The sequence below is a fragment of the Linepithema humile genome, chromosome 5, assembly GCF_040581485.1.
Source record: "Linepithema humile isolate Giens D197 chromosome 5, Lhum_UNIL_v1.0, whole genome shotgun sequence".
Taxonomy (NCBI): Eukaryota; Metazoa; Arthropoda; class Insecta; order Hymenoptera; family Formicidae; genus Linepithema; species Linepithema humile.
Window position 1 is genome coordinate 26,931,598 of NC_090132.1, and position 18,755 is coordinate 26,950,352.

At 41.9% G+C, this 18,755-nt stretch overlaps 1 protein-coding gene across 1 annotated transcript in view; it reads left to right on the forward strand.

Moving 5' to 3' along the window:
- The first annotated feature begins 3,483 nt into the window (after positions 1–3,483).
- B-H2 (homeobox protein BarH2) overlaps positions 3,484–18,755 on the forward strand; it is a 29,665-nt gene continuing 14,393 nt past the window's right edge. The window contains exons 1-2 of the mRNA XM_012359193.2: positions 3,484–5,608; positions 17,355–17,577. Coding sequence (XP_012214616.1) covers positions 5,161–5,608; positions 17,355–17,577 — 671 coding nt within the window. The 5' untranslated portion in view covers positions 3,484–5,160. The remainder of the gene's footprint in view (positions 5,609–17,354; positions 17,578–18,755) is intronic.

Below are 18,755 nucleotides of genomic sequence, written 5' to 3' on the forward strand. Positions count from 1 at the left end.
GCATTGATGTTGCGCCGTCTCGTTGTATTAGCGACTCTCTAAATCATCGAAGCGAATGTAAGACCGGTTGGTTAAAGATCATTGATAAACAAATTTATTCGTGTCATGTTCGTTTTATGCAACATCTGTTAGCTTCCGGACTGTTCAATTAGCACAAAGAATCGCCAAACATTCTATCATTTTAACAATAAAATGCACACAATGTCATTTTTTAATATATTTTATAAGAATTTGAAAGTAAACGTTCAAAAATTGATTTTAATCTTAAATATGCTATCTTAATTACGTTGCCAGAGATGCTCTTTCAATTTACTCTGCAAAATATTAATTAAAAATTCTAATTTTGTTAAAAAGTACAAAAGCAAGTAAGTGGCGCTATTATTTTTTTATCAAAGTAAGATTTCGCGTGAAATTTATAAAGCTTATAAAGATGGTAGATAAGACGGTGTCCAGATTACGGAAAATTCTCCCTGAATATGTTGAGCTTAAGTTTATACATTGTTTCAAAGTGACTGAAAAATGTCGTTACGGTCTTACCGGAGTGTCTGGGATTTATGAGGCTTAATTGGCACGTTGATAGCAGCAGTTTTAACGCTCTTAGCTTTTCACTTCGTCTTCCCGACCGGATCGCGAGACTTAAGTCGCATCCTCATGTAAATTTAATGACGTACACATGGATATTACTTGTCCGGGTATTAACGAAATACATCCATATTAATATCTTCGGGCAGCGTTAAAAAGTTCAAAGCGTCTCGAGGAAATTTTCCTCCAGATTTCCTACTAACATGTGATACATTTTAACGACATTAACTTCTTTTTTCTATTAGGTGTTTGTATTATATACACTATTCCATATAAATTATATCATTCTACAATAATTTTAGACCTTTTTTTAGTATTTTTTATGATTAGAATGTAACATATGTTAACAGAACACTAATATCTTTCGACGTAAAAATGTAGTATATTATATGATATTAAAATAAATAAAAGATATTAAATTATATATGACAAACTTTGCAATATCCGTTAAAATGTATGTTATGTCTAAAACTTTATTACTTAAACATCTTAACATTGAAATATTGACGATTGTGAATAGCACTACATTTTATTACTTTTAAAAAACTTAAAAAGATTTACTCGTTATTTTATAAAGCATTTCTCGTTTGATAGGATAATATTTTCACATATGTACAAATCAGAATTGCGTACAACATACTTACGTTGGCTCTTTCAATCAAGATTGTCATGAGATAATATTATCATGAATCGACCTTACTTTATGCTACATGTTCATAAGCTTACGTTGAGAATATTTAGGTATTGTAAAACATGAATGCAGCAATATAAAAAAAATGGGTTTCTCGGTAATTAGCGTCAAGTTTTCTTGCACACTCAAGTTGCATTCGCGCCGTGGAGATTTCAAGCACTTAATTATCGAGCGATAAGTACACTCTTTAACAATGCTAACTTTTCATTTCGTTGCGGGTGCGACACTCGTGGCTAGCACTCATGTTTAATTAATAAGACGCGTACCTACCTACGAATGTATCACTTTTCAGACGCACCCGTGCAATGCGAACACGCTGTTCGTCGTATCCGCGAGAGGCACGCGTGTAAAGGTACGCGTGTAAAATGAAAGGTGAAAAAATTAAGCGCGCATTTTCTTACGAGTCACCGACTTTCGTGTTGAGTCACGCTTTGACGATCGCATTACAAGCTCCGTTAATTTCTTCCACGGAAATGAGAGAGAGAGAGCTGATTCACAAATCGATTCGCCAAGAATAATTTTCTATTTATGATATAAAAATAATGCTCAGACATCGATAAATATAAAAACTTTTAAGTGTTAGAAGATAAAATTTAAATTGTATATGTATATTAAAAAATATGGTAAATTTATCAATGCACACAATCAAATTCTCGTTATTACATATTTCATCATATATTATATAAATATTCTATGCTGTGTTATATGCTGTTTATATCTATTCAATTCTTAAGTAACAATTTACTATTATGAACTATAATTGTACTATGTACAGAAAATTTTAAATTAATTATTGTTTCGCAATGATTATTTTTTCCCGTACGTACTTGCGTATTTAGAGTACGCCATATGGTACCTTACACAGATATCGCTACATATAGGCACAGTCTTCTGTAATTAAATGATGTCTAACCACCCCTAATTTCTACAGTTCTATCATTCCTACCAAGTCCACCATACATAATCCTATTTCGATTCGATTCTGCTAATGTCAGAATAATTATTCGTTTCAGTATACTTATATATACGATCAGGAATTGCATTTACGTTAGAAGTATTTATAAGTGTCATATTTTTGAAGAGTTTTTCATTGTAACTTCAAATATACCGTTAAAATAATTTATAGATATTTAAAGAATTAAAAAAAAATATAATTCAGCTTTTTTGAGTCTCGCTAGTCTTTAATGGTTTTAAATAAAATATCTAAGTGAAACAAGGCAATTTCTTATATTAGAAAATAATCATTATTATATAAATATAATATTGTATAATTTTTTTACACAAATTTATTTATCCGTTCACACACATGAGATCGCAGATACGATCGCAAACACTTTAAAAACTAATTTTCTGGATATTTATTTTTTTGCAATAATTTAAAAATACGTTAATTCGAACAGTGATTGCACTGTCGATTACAGTGATTACCGCGAAACAAATGAGATATTCATGGAATATGTAGAAACCGCCACTCTCAGAGGTTTTGTGATGTCTGTTACAGAAATCAGTTATCATTTTATCGAATTGTAATTACAATTGAATTCACCATTTAATATTCCATATTCCAGTATCACAATTATTCTGATTGACTCCATCATTGCACAACTTAACGTTCAACGTCACTCTGCGATGACATCGGTAATACAGCCAAGTTAATCAACGTGCTTCTTTGATATGCTTAACGAGCCTTTTCTTGAGCCTCGACGACAGGAGAGAGGGGGGGGGGGAGGGAGAGAGACGTAAAAAGTTCACGTAGCAAAAAACGCCGCGCTCGCTCGCCCGGACTCCCGAGCTCGCTCGCTCACTCGTCCTCGTGAATTCGTAAATTCGCGGAGTAACTTCGCGGAGCTGGAACCACCCTTCTCCGTTTCGATGGCACTTCACCCCTTCCAGGTAGTCTCGCTGGACCCTCTCCCTCCCTTCCAGCTCTCTCTCGACGATCCGCTTCGCCGTTCCATCTCGAGGAGAGCGAGCCGAAGGTGGGAGACCAGTATCACCGCCCGTTCCACCCTGCTTCGTCCCCCCTCGAGTCCCCTCTCCCCCCCTCGCCTATTCCCCCATGCTTCCCACCACCGTCGTCTTCTGCGCGAGGAGCCTGAGCGCCCCCCTCCTCCCCCGGTTTCCCTCCCCTGCCCGGACTATAATGAAAGATATTAACTACAATTTTATATCGAATTACCGCTGAAACACATTTCAAATTACTTGGGCGTAGCCGTGCCACATAGCAGAGGCGCTGAGGTTGTTTCAGTTGGGATTGGCGGGATGCTTAACGGCGTCGAGCGGGATTGGCTCGGAGCAATCGGTGGTGGGAAAACCGCGGGGCGTGCCAAAATCTCGATATGGCCGCCCAGGAACGAGCGGCGGTGCCCGCTGCCCTCAGTGCAGGCAGATCAGTCGAGGCAAGTCGATGCTCACGCACGCCTCGTGCGTCACGACTACGTCTTCAGCTCTGGACAGGCCGTTTGGAGCGATTCTCCTTCCGGCGAACGCTAGAGTGAATCATTTGCATCAGATCGACCCTCTATCTCGGAATGGCACGTATACAATTGTCCGATTCTGGAATCGGAAGACGTTGTTGATCGATCAATCGGGTCGAGAAGTTATCTTATGTGATTCGTTGTGACGAGTAATCGATCTAGAGCTAATTAAGAAAAAACACTTGTTAAATTTAACTCGATACTGTCAAGTGATCCGGATGACTTAACGCAGCGACGTGAATGACAAACTAGGTGACAGTGCAATTTGAAGGAGAACAGTGCCGATAGACTAAAACGATATCGTCGACGGTTCGAAATCGGTAAGTGCTGATGAAAGTCTCACCGCGAGAGTGATCAATTCTGGCACGTGTGACAGGCGACCGCGATAAGCCGGTTAAACACAGACTTTCGAAACGTACGCAATCGAGATAGACCGATCGAGTGACGGTTGCTGAACTGATCGGACTCTGATAGATGTGATCGCCCATAATCGTTCATTCGGTATGCACAATCGTGATCTGGAAAAATAATGCGGAGGTGTGCCAATGTTTAAGAACTTTTAAGAAGTCTTGTGACATTTATTCCAGGATTAAACGATCGCTTGGCAAACAGTGGGAGATCTCGAACTTGTTTTCACACTCGCGAGTAACAAATTCGTCGTTCCATTGACACGTAATCGTGCAAAAGTGAGAGGAACGCGCGGACTCTTATATAAAAATAATTAATAATTGAACGAGCAAGGAAAAGGAGAAAAAGGAAAGCGGAAATGGCCGGCGGCTTCGCTCTTATGCGCGGCAATTATGTTAAGTGGCCAATTAGCAATTAACCAGGGAGCCGAGCCGAGCGGCCCCCTTAATTGCGCCTGGGAAGAAGGTGGTGGCGGAGGTGGAGCGACCGAGTGAACGGGAGGAAGTGCAAGGTGCATCACCGACGTGAATATCTGTCCCACGCGCCATTTACTTCAGATTTTCTCTGCGAGCTATTTCGCCGATCTGTTCTCCAAATTGTTTTCGCGCTTTTGCGCGGCACGACGAAGTTCTGCTTCTCTGCGATCCACTCATTCAATCGCTAAGCATATTTATGCTCTCGACGCTAGCGCGAAAAACATTTCTCGACCTCCTTTGTTGGAAGATCCACGCTTGATCGTAACGGGTTTAAGACCAGCGAGTCGAGAATGTCAAGTAACACGCTCGTCGTACACGCGAGAGGGGAAGAGTGATCGAAAAATTCGAGGCCGCCCGGATTACAGTGAAGTGAAGTTGAAACAGTGAGGGCACGACTTCCTAGCGCTTAGGCTACGTCGTCACCGTCGGCAAGATTCTGTCTCCTAGGTTCCGGGCGAGTCCTGGGGTGGCGACAGAGGCACCTGCGGGTGCCCGTAGCCCGAAGGAACCACCTGCGTCTACCGTGATGACGGTCCATCATCAGCAGAACCACCACGTGGCCGCTCTCAGTGGCGTCGCCGTGGCCAATAACGGTCTGAATCTTAGCAGAATGTCCGGATTGGAGGCTCACCGGTTGGAAAACATTGTCGACCGAAACGGCGTGGCCGTCGAACGTCTCTCCAACGGTTTGGACTCGCGCAACAATAATCTCAGCAACAACAACGGACTGGAGAGAGGCGATGCCTCGACGACGATGCCGCAGAGATCCCGGTTCATGATCACCGATATCCTCGGCGGCGCGTCTAGCAAGATGCATCAGACTGGACTGCCTAGCCAGGAGCCACCCGGAAGTCCACCGTCGACGCCGCGGGACCTCAGTGTCAGGCATCAATCCAGAACGTCCTTGAGCAACAGTAATCTGGACGAGGACAGCGATGCCAGCCACCACGACGGCGCTTCCGTTACGTCCAATGGTAAATGATACTTTATTACACGCTTTCGAAACTGCTCGTCGCTCGGTTTAACGATGTGATGAAGTCGGAGTGATGTCGGTGTGCACGGCTCTTTTTTTTATCGACGTTTCCATGTCGACAATGATCTCTTGACCGGAAGCAAGGATTACGTTTCCGGCATAATCGTGATAAAAATGAATTATGTTAAATTTTTGAAAAACACGTTGTAGAACAAATAACAGATGAGCGGATTAAGCGGGCAGAGTTGCATACTTCTATTACTTTAATTGCAAAATTTAAGATTATTTTAAATACGCGGCTTAAAATTCTATCAAATATTGGCTATTCAATTTTTGTGCGGTTTTATCGAATCTTTTCTGTTTCTCACGAAAATCACGAAGAAATCTGGTTTACTTTATCTTCTTCGCTTAAGTAATTTCATAATAAATAATTTTAAAGATATATAAAAAATATAACTCATTAATTTATTATCAAAACTTTTATATCGCTTTAGTCAAATCCACAAATATATTCCACATTGAAATAGAAGATAATAAAAATTTCTCGAAAGCGCTACAGCGACGTTTATTATGCGAGAAAAGATAATCGGACATTGTGTTTCGCGATTTCGCCCGTTCATCTGTTTGCTCGCGTGGACTTTCACGGAGGTGTCAAGGACACATACGGGGCATGGTCCCTTTCGACCGGATATTCCAATCGGTGAGATCACGCCGACCGTCGCTGGTTGCGCGCCTCTCTTTCGAGAGAACCAGATACATCTACGCGGAGATAAACGTCTATCTCCTCTTTCAAGTCGTTGGGCCCATTGGGCCGACAACGTTTAGGAATTCTAATGGTTCTAAATTGGAGCTCGGCACTCGAAAGCTTTAATTATGTTACCCTCATTTGTTTCATTCATCTTTTCTACCTGTGCGCTGCTGTCCTCCGAACTTCAATCCCCCGGGCTGAGTGAGTGCTAAGTCGTCGTAACTTCTCTTTGATCGTGCGACGCCGAATTTCGCAAGAGTGCCGGGGCACTCGTATTACGCGCAAAATCCACACACGAGTCGTTACTCATGTTAGAATCGATTTTTAATTAACTGACGGCCGGCGTTTTCATTAATTATTTTAAGTAGACACGTCAATTAATAACTTGACATGACAATTTGACTTTATGACACGCATAAAGCCGCGAACATTAATGTAAATATAATACCTGTTTGAGGAGTGCCCGATCTTTACTGCGCACATGCTAATGCACATTGCGTCGTTACATAGTAATCATAAAAAGCCGCGGTCGCGCATTTTCTCTCGGAACTCGTCGAAGGGGCTATTAAGGCGGCCTGCGCCGAGCGTATCGGCACAATTTCTGTTAATTCACAGCTTTTTCCTCCGACCGATCGTCCTCCTTTTCCCCCGAGTTGCTTGTTTTTAAATGCGACACTCTCCGCCGCGAAGCCGCTCGCTACAACGAACCAAAACCGGCTGTTTATCCCATAATCGGCTTATTTCTTCAAAGAAGCGCATTACCAACAATTACGTGGACGACGGCGATGTGATTAGAGGCGACGACGGGCGACGGATAACACTAATACAGCTTCCGCGGCACTAAATCCGGCGCTCCTTCCTTGTGAAAACAGCAGCGGGCTATTAAAGCGCCGATTTTTCTACGACATTGACTCGCCGCGACGGCTCGCACCTTGCACCGCGTCGCTATTTATAACTCCCCTTAAGTGTTTCATGGACAAGACCAATGACCAGGCCCGGCGCAGCGTTTGGAAATCTCGAGAGTCACGTCATGGTAATCGATAATCGTCGTCCTTGCCTGCGCCACGCGGGGGTGACACGGGGAATAGGGAAAAATGCCCGCGATAAGGGATGTATGCCGATCGTGCTGAGCTTAAATCGCGCGACACGATCGCTTACGTGCGCTGTGTGACCGATTATACCTAAATCCGAACGGAATATATAACGGCTTGTGGAAACACGTTGGTCGGAGGAAAATATTTTTTATCTGCTGAAATATATTTAACATTGCCTTAAAAAAAATCAGCCTTGTACATATTTTTCTATGTACTAAAGAATCCATATGTTCTAAAAATCATTTATGCTGATAGATTTTTTGTAAACTTGAGTCAATGATATTGTATCTAGAGAGAAGAGACTTTTCAAGCAATATTTTTAATATAATCTACTGACGTATTATGTTTATCAGGATATTCAGTTAATCAGATCAATTGATATGAAGAACAACAATGATACCTGGCTAACAATAATCGATAAAAAAAAATACGAAATTTCAATATATGGTCTATTAAGAAAGATGTGTAACCGCGGTCAATTTTTATTACTACACTACAAATTTATTATAATATTAACAAATCTGTCGCGTTCGTGGCGACAAATCAACATTTCTCTACGTTATTTATTGTAATCGAACCAGCTCCTTGAGACAAACAAAGTCTTGGTCAGCTGTCGAGCTGTCACAAAGGCCTTGTAAAAGGTTTGCGACGCTTCTGCGAGAGCAGCGCAACATTAAAGCGCGTATTAAAACGCGAAACGAGAGTTTATTTTTCTTTTTTAAGCTAATAGCGCTCGTTATTGGCGTTATCAGCCGCGCGGTCGGTCTCACGCGCGACTATAATCGTCAATGCGTAAATGGTATCCACCTTCCGTGGTACGCCATCCGTACTGCGGTCGCAGAATTATTAATGAAGGACAATTAGGAGGAGTAACGCCGATGTAATTGCCGCGCCGCACGCTTTCACGTAGATTGGCCCAGGTGATTTTTTACGGGGCGGCCCCCGTTGAAACCTCCCCCCCTCCCCCCCTTCTTCCGCCCGTCCATTCCAATTTCCCGTCTCGATTATTACATTCCGCCATCGCAGCGGCGGGACCGAGCGACGCCGCGGCTCGTCACGGTACAAATACGATCGATCTTTCACGCGGCGTTGATTAGAAAATTATTAACGTCGGACTAACAGTCAGGCGTAATTGCCGGCGGATTTACGCATCGATCATGCGCTGCGCCGCTGATCGCTCGTTAGCTGTTTACTTCTTGCGCTGGGATCGCCAGGCCCTAATTATCGTCCTGAGCATGTCCTTACGCGACAATTACGCATGTTAAGCTGATGAACGGAGAATTATTAACGAAGGGCAATCTAAGGTAGCCGTCTGCGGTTTTTTTAATATTGCATCGAGCGAAACGCATACAAAAAAGAATATTCTGCATTGTAACGTAATCTAGATTTATCTTTACATCTTATAACGTGCGTATGAAATTGCTTTTTCGCTATATTTAGATTACGTGTTTTTCTCTGGTTGCTTTTTAATTTTCAGTGCATTGACTTATTGACGAAACACTCATTACTGATTTACATCGTAGAATTATACTGCATATTTACATCTAAAGTTTGCCGGTAGTGGAAAAATTTATTTAACAATTTATTTGCGAGCAATTATTTGACCAATAATAGTAGAAACACGAGTTGAAATTTTGGCTTTCTTTCGAAAATAAAAACTTGGAGTATATTTATGTAATTTAAGATTACATTGTAACGCGCGCAGAGTCAAAACAAATATGCATTTAAGACACAATAAATATCTGCCAGTTATATATTTCTTTTAACACAGATTTTAACGTCGGATCAATGCACTCCGTTTTAGCCGGCTGTGTGTGTGAAAAAGGCGTGAAAAAACCGATCTTTCTTCACGCGGAATATCATTTCTTGGGCGCGTGTACGAATCGTTTGTAATCCGCTTACCAAGCCAACATTCGTCCCCAGGATCACATTGTTGTCACCTCTGTATTGGTCTCCGGAAGGTACCGCCGGAGGGCCGTTTCACGCCCTTACGTACGAGTTCTCGCTGACTTTTCGACGCGCGACTAATCCGAGAACCGGAAATGATTGGCAACCGTTTAGATCCCCGGCACGGATTAGCAGTTCTATGCGAGGGACTTTCGCGAGGCGAAAGCAATTTCGAATTCGACGGCACCTTTTTGCGAGCGTTCCGACATGCCGACGTTGCCGGCTGTCGGACTTTTGACGACACAATCTACGCGGGGATTAATCCACGATATGAATATCGAGCTGAGAACATTGAAAGAGAGATTCAACAGACGAGACGGCAATGTGTCGAGAACTGGAATGCCGCTGGAAGTCGCTGCAAATGCCAGAGTGAAGGCTTTGAGCGACGCACACAAGAAAACGATTATCTGCGTATGTAGATGAAAGAATAGAAAACGCAATGGAAACGAGATGCAAATTAAAAAATATACGCACAAATTGCGTAAAGTATTGAATAAAGTATTTTGTAATAGTAATAATAAAAAAATAGAATTGATTGAGACGCTATTTTATTATTGAAAAGTGAGCTAATTGTGTCTTTTTTTTTTTTTTTGAAAACAAATACAATTTTCTTAAATCGCGAAAGGTCTAATTATCTCAGCGCAGTACATTGTGCATTAACCAATATTTAATTTTGCATTTGAGCGTACTTAAGATTTGGTAATCGTCATTTGGCGTTGCACAGAATATCGTGATGGATCTAATCGTAGAGAGTGATCGCGCGATTAGCTTACGCCGCGTAGGAAGGGTATCGTGTTTACAAAGCGGGTGATCTTAGATTACGCTCTGGTGATTAATTATTCCTTTGGAAGCAAACGTTTACGTAGATAACAATGCGCAGAAACGCATTGTCTGATCGAGAGTTTTGCAGTATCTCGAGCAAATCTTGCCGAAATCGATTAAACTCTATAAATCAAATCGATTCTGCGCGATAATCTCTTCCGAATTTCCTTCGCGCTGATTAATTAAAGAAATTTTTTCTTTCTTTCTATTATTGGGTGATTACTTGTTTGAGATAGCGCAATTTCGGGGCCGCGGACGTATTATCGATTTCGAAGAAAGCGAGGTCAAGTCTGTCAACGCGGATACCGAGCGCTTAAGAGGATTTGAGAATCTCGTTAAGCGAACGCTGGAAACCAACCGCGCGAATCCCGACAACGATGGTAAACACCTGTCGGCGGCATACACGAGGAAGTCTTTAGGGAAGTCTGGCCGTATAATGCGCGCGTAAGCGACTCGAGCCACGCTCGCTCAAAATAACGGGGTAATTATTACTAATGTATACTGCGGTAAAACCGAGACTTTCGAATTTTGTTCGCAACGTAATTGCAAGCATCCTTCCGCTTTAACTCGGAGAGAAAAATCAGCATTTTGAGACAAGCGTGAAAGATTTTAGAATATCAGAAAAATACAATGTTTTTTAATTTTCGTTATAATATATACATATTTTTATGTATCTCATTGTATAAAGTATATTGTGTTTTAGATCAAACTGCGATAAAAAATATGTAATAAAATAAAACAAAATTATCGAAAATTTAAAAACCGAGTTTTAAATATAAACATTCACAGTCGCCGATAATCTTAATTATTCAGATTGTTGCAATTTAGTAAATCGATTCTGTGAAATGAAAAATTTGCATTGACATTTTCGCAATTATTCCTCGAATATGAGCTGATGTAATCGTTGCATTTCTACCACCGCCTGCGTGGAATGCGCTTGTGAAATTTGAGAAACACAACAAGTTACGTACCCCGCGGAAACCTTAGGCTAGTATAATATGATCCGGCAGTAACACCCGATTGCATTTTTTTCTATAATGTTTCCACACGGCAATAGATTGTCGCGCCAACTGATACACGACACCTAGCAGTCCTTATTTGCTACGAGATCCTTAGTAAATTACGAAGTGATAGCGATCGAAGAGTTATTATGATCGCGCGAGTTATCGTAGATCTTGACGCAACGTTATGGCGGATAACTATTTCATTTATGTGTGATATAACGTATTATCTATATCGTTGTTCATCTGCAAATGTGTCATATAAGCGTCATCCTATTTTTACACTTCCCGTTTGCGTGCATTTAGTCTGTCATATAACTACTTTAATAATATTTTCCACATTTATTTTTGTATATTTACCTTTTTTTTTTACTTTAAGATCAATTTTCGCGTCTCGCGTCTTAAATTCGCCGCGTAGGAAAACATTAATAAATACTACAAATATACTTTCAAATTGACTGTTGATTTCACGAAGAGAGTGTAGCGAAAAGACGATTATGGAATTTGGCTCAACTCAACGTAGTTTGTTTTTGAAATTCTTGCCGACAGTTTGTTCCCCGTGGGATCGCTGCAAATAGAGTGGGCAGGCAATAAAACGTTGCCCCCATAACATCATCCCCAGTGTTTTCTCCCCCAAAGGTGGCGACGTGGTAACACAATACAGAAGAAGGGTCAGATTCTGCCCCGTCGAGGGCCACCGCCTTTGTATACGATACGAGGGGTTGTAGGTGGTGATGGTAAGAGAGCATCCCGTACGACACGGGGCCAAGCGAAGAGGTGTGACTCGAATTTGTAAGCAAAATTCCACTGCAGCTTTTCGCAGTAAGTGCTTCTATAGAAAAAAAAAAATATCCTCAGGGTTTTATATTTATCGCTGACAAATATTAATATTCTTGTAGATTTGTGCAAATGAGACATATGCGATATAGTTTTTTGGAATAAAGAATTCATTATTAGAAAACTAATATTTTCACTATTATTTAAACAACGTTATTGTCGTACAAAATACGCAAAGCACTTCGGATATGCGTTTATCGATATGTTTGAACTATTTTTTTCAGTAAGAAAATTACGCATATTAATATTTTTAAAATACTCTCGATGTCTCTTCCAAGATTTCGCAATAATTACTTGAGGAAGAAAGCACTCGGCGCTCACGTGATTAAGAAGGAGGAAATCCGTCGGAGATGTTTATTCCCATTCGTCGGCGCTAATCGAGTCTCAAATGCGTTGTTTCTTTTATCGCGAACGATTATGCACGATCCACATGTATATGTCTTGTACGTTAATAATAGAGTAGACTTCATGTGTGAAAATATACGCGCGCAGTCTTTTAGCATGCGCGGATTACTTACGCGATGCACTCAGCGCGAAATAAAGCAATAAGCAAATAAAATCGCGGGTACGCCACAGCACAATAGAAACTCCGGCTTTTCCGCCTCCTCTCCTTCCCGCTCACCGCCTTAGCAGCCCTTCCATCTCGCTCCCGTACACGAGGATCATAAAGTGCGCGGCAGCGCTTTGCGAAAGTTTTATTATTCCCATTTTTACGATCCGTCCGGCTGACTCTCTCGGCTGCAGCTACCACTAGCGACTATACTCTTCGCATCCTGTGCATTCGTCACAGCGCCTGCAAGTTTCGCATGCAGTCCTTGGCCCAGTAACAATGTCAAAGAGCACGATTGCTTAGCTGCACTAGCACGTTTAATATCTCTAATCTAATTTGCTTACGAAAAGATCTACATCTGTCTGCGCTCGTATGAAATAATCATTACAAATAATTATTAAAATATTTATTTATGTATTCATTGATATTATATTTATTCACGTTATCAGTATTTATGTTCAAAGTACTGCGCTTGTTCGTATTTGAATTTTATAAGATAAGAAACAAAACTACAACATCTTTTACACGTGTTTAAAATGATATTTTCTTTTTAATTACTCTGTTAAAATTTGTGCAACCTTTCGTTTGTAAATCACAATCACAATCAGCGCAAAGACCACCATAATAATAACGTGAACGATTTGACCGCGACGTGGACGACGACGGCAACATGCTGGCACTAATTGCAGCGGCGCATAATTGCTCGATAAACATCCTGTTAATCTCACTTTTATGCGCCATACATTGTACCGAGGTAATGCTTCTAGCACGCAAGTCCCCCTCATTTCCTCCCTTTTTCTCTGTCTTTCTCCCTTGCTCTTTCTCTTTCACATAATACGACTTGAGAACACGTCATGATTTTCACTGGCGCGTATACGCGGTGCATCCGTTACGGAAGCCATGTTGGCGAGATGCTTTATAAAATACATTTCGCCGTTTGACAGTGGAAATAACGTTTATCGTCGTGACTTATGAAAAACAAATTCGCGAGCGTTAATTTACGCAGAGCTTTTGTCGTGCATCAGGCAGAAATAATACCGGAAAATGTGCACAATCTAAAAGATTAATTTTCGCTCGACCTACAATCAAAAATCGAAATCGTTATAATTTCGTTGAGTTTATTCTTTGATATTACAAAGATATTAAAATATATTTCGTATCAATTGTCGATTTTTTATGTACATATATCGCCGCAGATAAAAATAAAGATCACGCTTGAGCGTTTGTAGCATCAAAATCTCAAGATTGCATTGGTTTTAAAAATTGCTTGAAATTTTTTCGAGGTGATAATACATTCTTATGAAGAAACATAATATTAAGAGCATGATTAAGTTAAAAAAAAATTAAAAATTGATCGCTTTGCATAACTTTAGTGGTTAGATTATTCGAACATTTTTAGAGCATTTTATTGATCCGTAGATTAATGATAATGTGCAAAATAAAAAATTGCTTCATAATACATTAATCATAGAAGAAATTACATAAACCTAGTGACTATGTGTGCCGCAGTAGGAAAAAGTTGGAAGATAAAGGAAAACTATCCTATCTTTAAGAGGAAAGAAGGTGCTCGAGTTACTTTAACATCTTGATAAAGTTCGCGGTAACATCTTGAGAATATTTTTAAAACTTTACCGAAATTCTATGCGAGAAAACCGAGCGAATTCTGACTGCTGTCCGCACATAGAACAGGGTCCATTTTGACGTTGAAATTTCGTTTGATCATTACGAACGCGTAATTTGATGCGTATGTTTTGTATAATGAATGCTTCATCATGAGCAATTAACTGCACTTTACATTCGCAAAGAAACTTTATACTGATAAAATCTATTTCAATGTGCAATGTTGCTGCATAATTATATTAATGGGACTGGCTAATATTGGAAGTATCGATAATTGGATAGCTTTATGGCGTAGTGAATAATGCGCGGAACTCGTAACATTGAATTATTGTTGCGGCTGAGAAAAAAAAAGAATCGATTATCTCTCAGGCTTATGAGAACTATTAAGATGCAGAATTAACTAGAAAAATAACATACGAGTTTTCTACAGTTCATTTTAGACAATCTATAATTTTGAGAAAATTCGGGATGAAATTCTACAGTTCTAGTTTTAATGCAAAAAAAAAGTAAATGCAGAATGTATGCACAAAATATTCGATTCTTCGGATGCCTATTGCAAAAAATTATAAGTGAATTTCTCGAATTATATGCAGATTATCTAAACTACGAGTGTAACTGAATGATCGGGAAAAATGTTCTATGGTTCAACATTGTACGACTTTGAGGAGAGTTAATGTTATTCATGATTAGTCGACATTTAACAATCACCGTGTTTCCTGGAATGAAACCTAATTCATTTTGCGCTTATGCTTCATCCTTTCTGTGAGACGTTAGAAATACGTGATACAGAGATTGAGATGCAGCGGGCATATGATCGTGGATCGTGACATCAACCCTGAGATGGAAACCACTTTGTGCAAAGCCGATCGCGGACGTCGTCATCTCGCATCAAAGTGAAAACGCGGAGTAAAGAGTGGCGCATGAACACGCTCGTAAAGACGGGACGAACACAGATAAGCCCCAAGCCCGGGGCTACGTGCCTCGCAGACGAACGTGGCCGCGCGGCCGGGAAAAAGAGGGATGGATGTTTCGCGATGGTTCTCGAGTTACCCCCGCGAGAGGGGTGGGGGGGGGGCGGAGGGGGATGGGGAAAGTCCCGCCTAACGTCTTGGAAGTGTCTCAAAAGGAGAACTCCGACGTCGGTTGGGACCCAGGCTCTAAGTGTATCACATAGTAAATTTAGTTTTCCAACCTCCGTTTCCACCGTTGCCGCTCGTCTCTCTTCTCGCTCCTTCCCGCGCGTCCACCCCTCCCCCCCTTTCCTCCTTCCCGGTCGCGAGGACAAGTCTCGGGAGTCGAGCTTCGAGTCGAGTCGAGTCGCGCGGTGCCCCGATGCAAGCCAGGACGAGAGGGTCGCCTTCGCTCGAAGCGTTTCCTGCGGGGGGAAAGAGGGAGGGAGGGGGAGAGATATCGGGTGCGCGCGCCCGGCATGGCGCAGCTAGCATGGCGCAGCAGCAGACTCCGGACCCGTTCGAGCGAATCTGGCCGATCAAACGGGGGCTAAGAGCCGCGCTTTCGTCCGGGTTAACTCAATCCACGAGCTTTCTATCTTCCCGACCTCCCCCCCGTCCCTTCCCCGCCGCCGCCCATCCGGCGCGCTCTGTGTTATTCCTGGCTGCATCCGCTCCCTCCCCCCTTCCTTCATCCTCGCCCCCCCCTTCCCACCACTGAATTCGCCCACCTCCCACAGAGTGCTTCTCCCGCGCCATCCACGACCGTTCCAATCGATGAACTCGCGACAACGGGCCTTTAGATACTTTCAGAAGCCCGTACGGGCTTCTGTTCCCCCGGGAGATCGCAGGCTGGTTTTCTGATCGGTACTTCTCGAGAGGTTGCTCGATTTACTCGCGACAAGACACACCCTCCGGCCACGGGATAATTTGAAAAGGGTCGGCGGATAGCCTGTTCGAGGCGTCAAGAATTCTGCTATGTCTAAAAAAAAAAAAAAAAAACAAAATTGCCCAAGTTTACTTTTAATTTGGAAATTATAAATTTGTGTGGACAAGCCGATTATGTAGGTGACAGGCGGCGTGATTCATGTGAATCGTACATCTTTCTCGTTTCGATAATGCAAATACGCAATACACTCCTCACTTTCGAGTTAAAGTTTCGAATTTTTACAAACGCGCCGTCGAGTTTCGCATTCCGCCTGCTTTCATCGCGTCCCCGGCGCTCATTCGTTTCACGTTAATAATTGCTCTTGATCCTCCGCTTCGTCAAGATGACGCGGAAAATGGAAAATCGTTCGCGCATCCCCCGCGATCGAAACCGTCTTCCTTACAGCGAGAACAAGGACGGCGGTGTAATGAAGCTTGAGAGGGATGAAATGGGCACGAGCGCGCGATTGTGTGCCGCATGTGAGCGTGACTTGTATCGGGTGTAATCGGTTTCCTCGGGGAATCCCACCCTCCCTTTCTCTGTCTCACTCCGGATACGGCGACGTACACCGGGGGGATAATTTGCGGCGTCTCGACGCGGCTGCGTGGTCCAATCCGCGATACCAGCCAATCGGCTCTCAGCTGCGCGGAGAGTCGAACTGAGAACAAAAGGATCCCTCGCTCCCTCTCTCTCGCTTTCTCTCTCTCTTTTTCTCTCTCTCTCTCTCTCTCTCTCTCTCTTTCGTCGATAGAGAGGCGGCTGCAATCGCCATGCAGGCAACGACAAAAACGACCACCGCGTATAATCCGCGCGCATGGCATCGATTCCACCCTCAGCGAAAACAAAAGCCGCATTCGGCACTTCGCAATTCCTGGGCTCGATGATAGATCGGCGACTCTTTATAGCGATTCTTTTAACAAAACGATTGTATCGCCGCAGTATACACCAATGCCGTGAAACTTATATATATATATATATATATACAGTGTTTCAGGAAATATAAATCTTAGACAAAATTCAACGAAAATATAATGTGCTTGGAAATTAAATTATTTTCGCAGAGTCGTTAAAATGACGATTGTGATTCGATTGCCAACTTTTTTAAAGCGTACACTTAAGCAACTTTTACGAGCGTATGTCGGAAAATTGTTCTCCTTTCTTCGGCGATAACTTTATAGCCGACATAAATCGCGCGACGAGTCGGAAGGAAGGCAAGGAGACGTTCAATATCAACAGTTTTGCAATTTCAGGTGGCAAAGAGGATGATCCTAAAAGCTCGTCCTCGAGTTCCTTGGGCTCCGCGCAGAGTAAGAAGCAGCGTAAAGCGCGCACGGCTTTCACGGATCACCAGCTTCAGACCCTCGAGAAGAGCTTCGAGCGACAAAAGTACCTCAGCGTGCAGGACAGAATGGAGCTGGCGGCGAAATTGCAGCTGACGGACACGCAAGTGAAAACGTGGTACCAAAACAGAAGGTAAGCGAGACGGAAGATGCGTTACGAATTTCTAAACGAGGCTACTACACGACATATGCGAACAATAATCAATTTGATGGGTCATTATCTAAACGGTCGCGATATGATAGCAGTTTCTCGTGTTTATGAATTCGTTCGGGATTGACGAGCCATAACTAACATACGATGATAGATGATGAAAATGTATCGATTAACTTTGTAACATTACACGATTTGTTTAAGATAATTTTTTTTTTTTTTAAACATCGATAAAATTGAAACATAATTTTCGCGAAACACACACATATGTCGTTCCGGTTTTTCGATAGAGAGTTTCTTATTAAAATTCTGAGATTTTTATTGAAAGATAATTACTGAAAGTGCCTCCCTTTGGGCGCGATCGACTGCGTGATGAGGCTGCGCATAAAAACTTATGAATAGCCGCTAAAGGTTTGAAACTCTAAAGAGACAAAAGTGGAACGATCGATCGACCTTTCGATGCTCGCGTTACATTGTTGAATATCGGATAGAAAGCTCCTCATCACGATCCCCCGATCTCGGAAGCATAGCGGCGCGCTCCTTTGTGCTGGCGCGTGTCGAATTCGTAAATGGAAATCGCGGCGGCCAACAAAGGCGTTGTTTACGTGGTTAAACGCGAGGATCGTTGGCCAAAACCTGAGCAAATATCTCGAGAGTCATGTGCCTCCGTTACCGGTTTTACAGCATATCCCAATCTTAAGAATATCGTCCTCGTCGACACTTTAATAAGCCAAGAATAACTTTGATCGTCGACACACAAAGGCAAATTTTTTTCTCCGAATTGAGAAGATTGTAATTAAAAATTATATAATTGAATAAGAACGATTTCGAAGAAGATTAAGCAATCGCTGAAACAAATATGTACTTTCTTTTTGTGTGAATCTTCAATGCGACTGAAAAGAATTGATACTCGGTTACAGAATTTTGTGTACAGGATTTTTTCTACTGGATTTTGTACACAAGACAATTTTCTTGAATTTATTATATTAATTTATCAATATTGAAACGGAGACCTAGATATGGCGATCTGATCTAAAACTAGGAAACAGCTGTTTGATATTGGCTCGTCGTCGATTCCCTTACGAAAGTAAGACCAGGCGGTTGGAATCGATTTCAAAATCCTGCGCGGTATCCTTTGTAAATGCAGTTTCGTGGAGTCA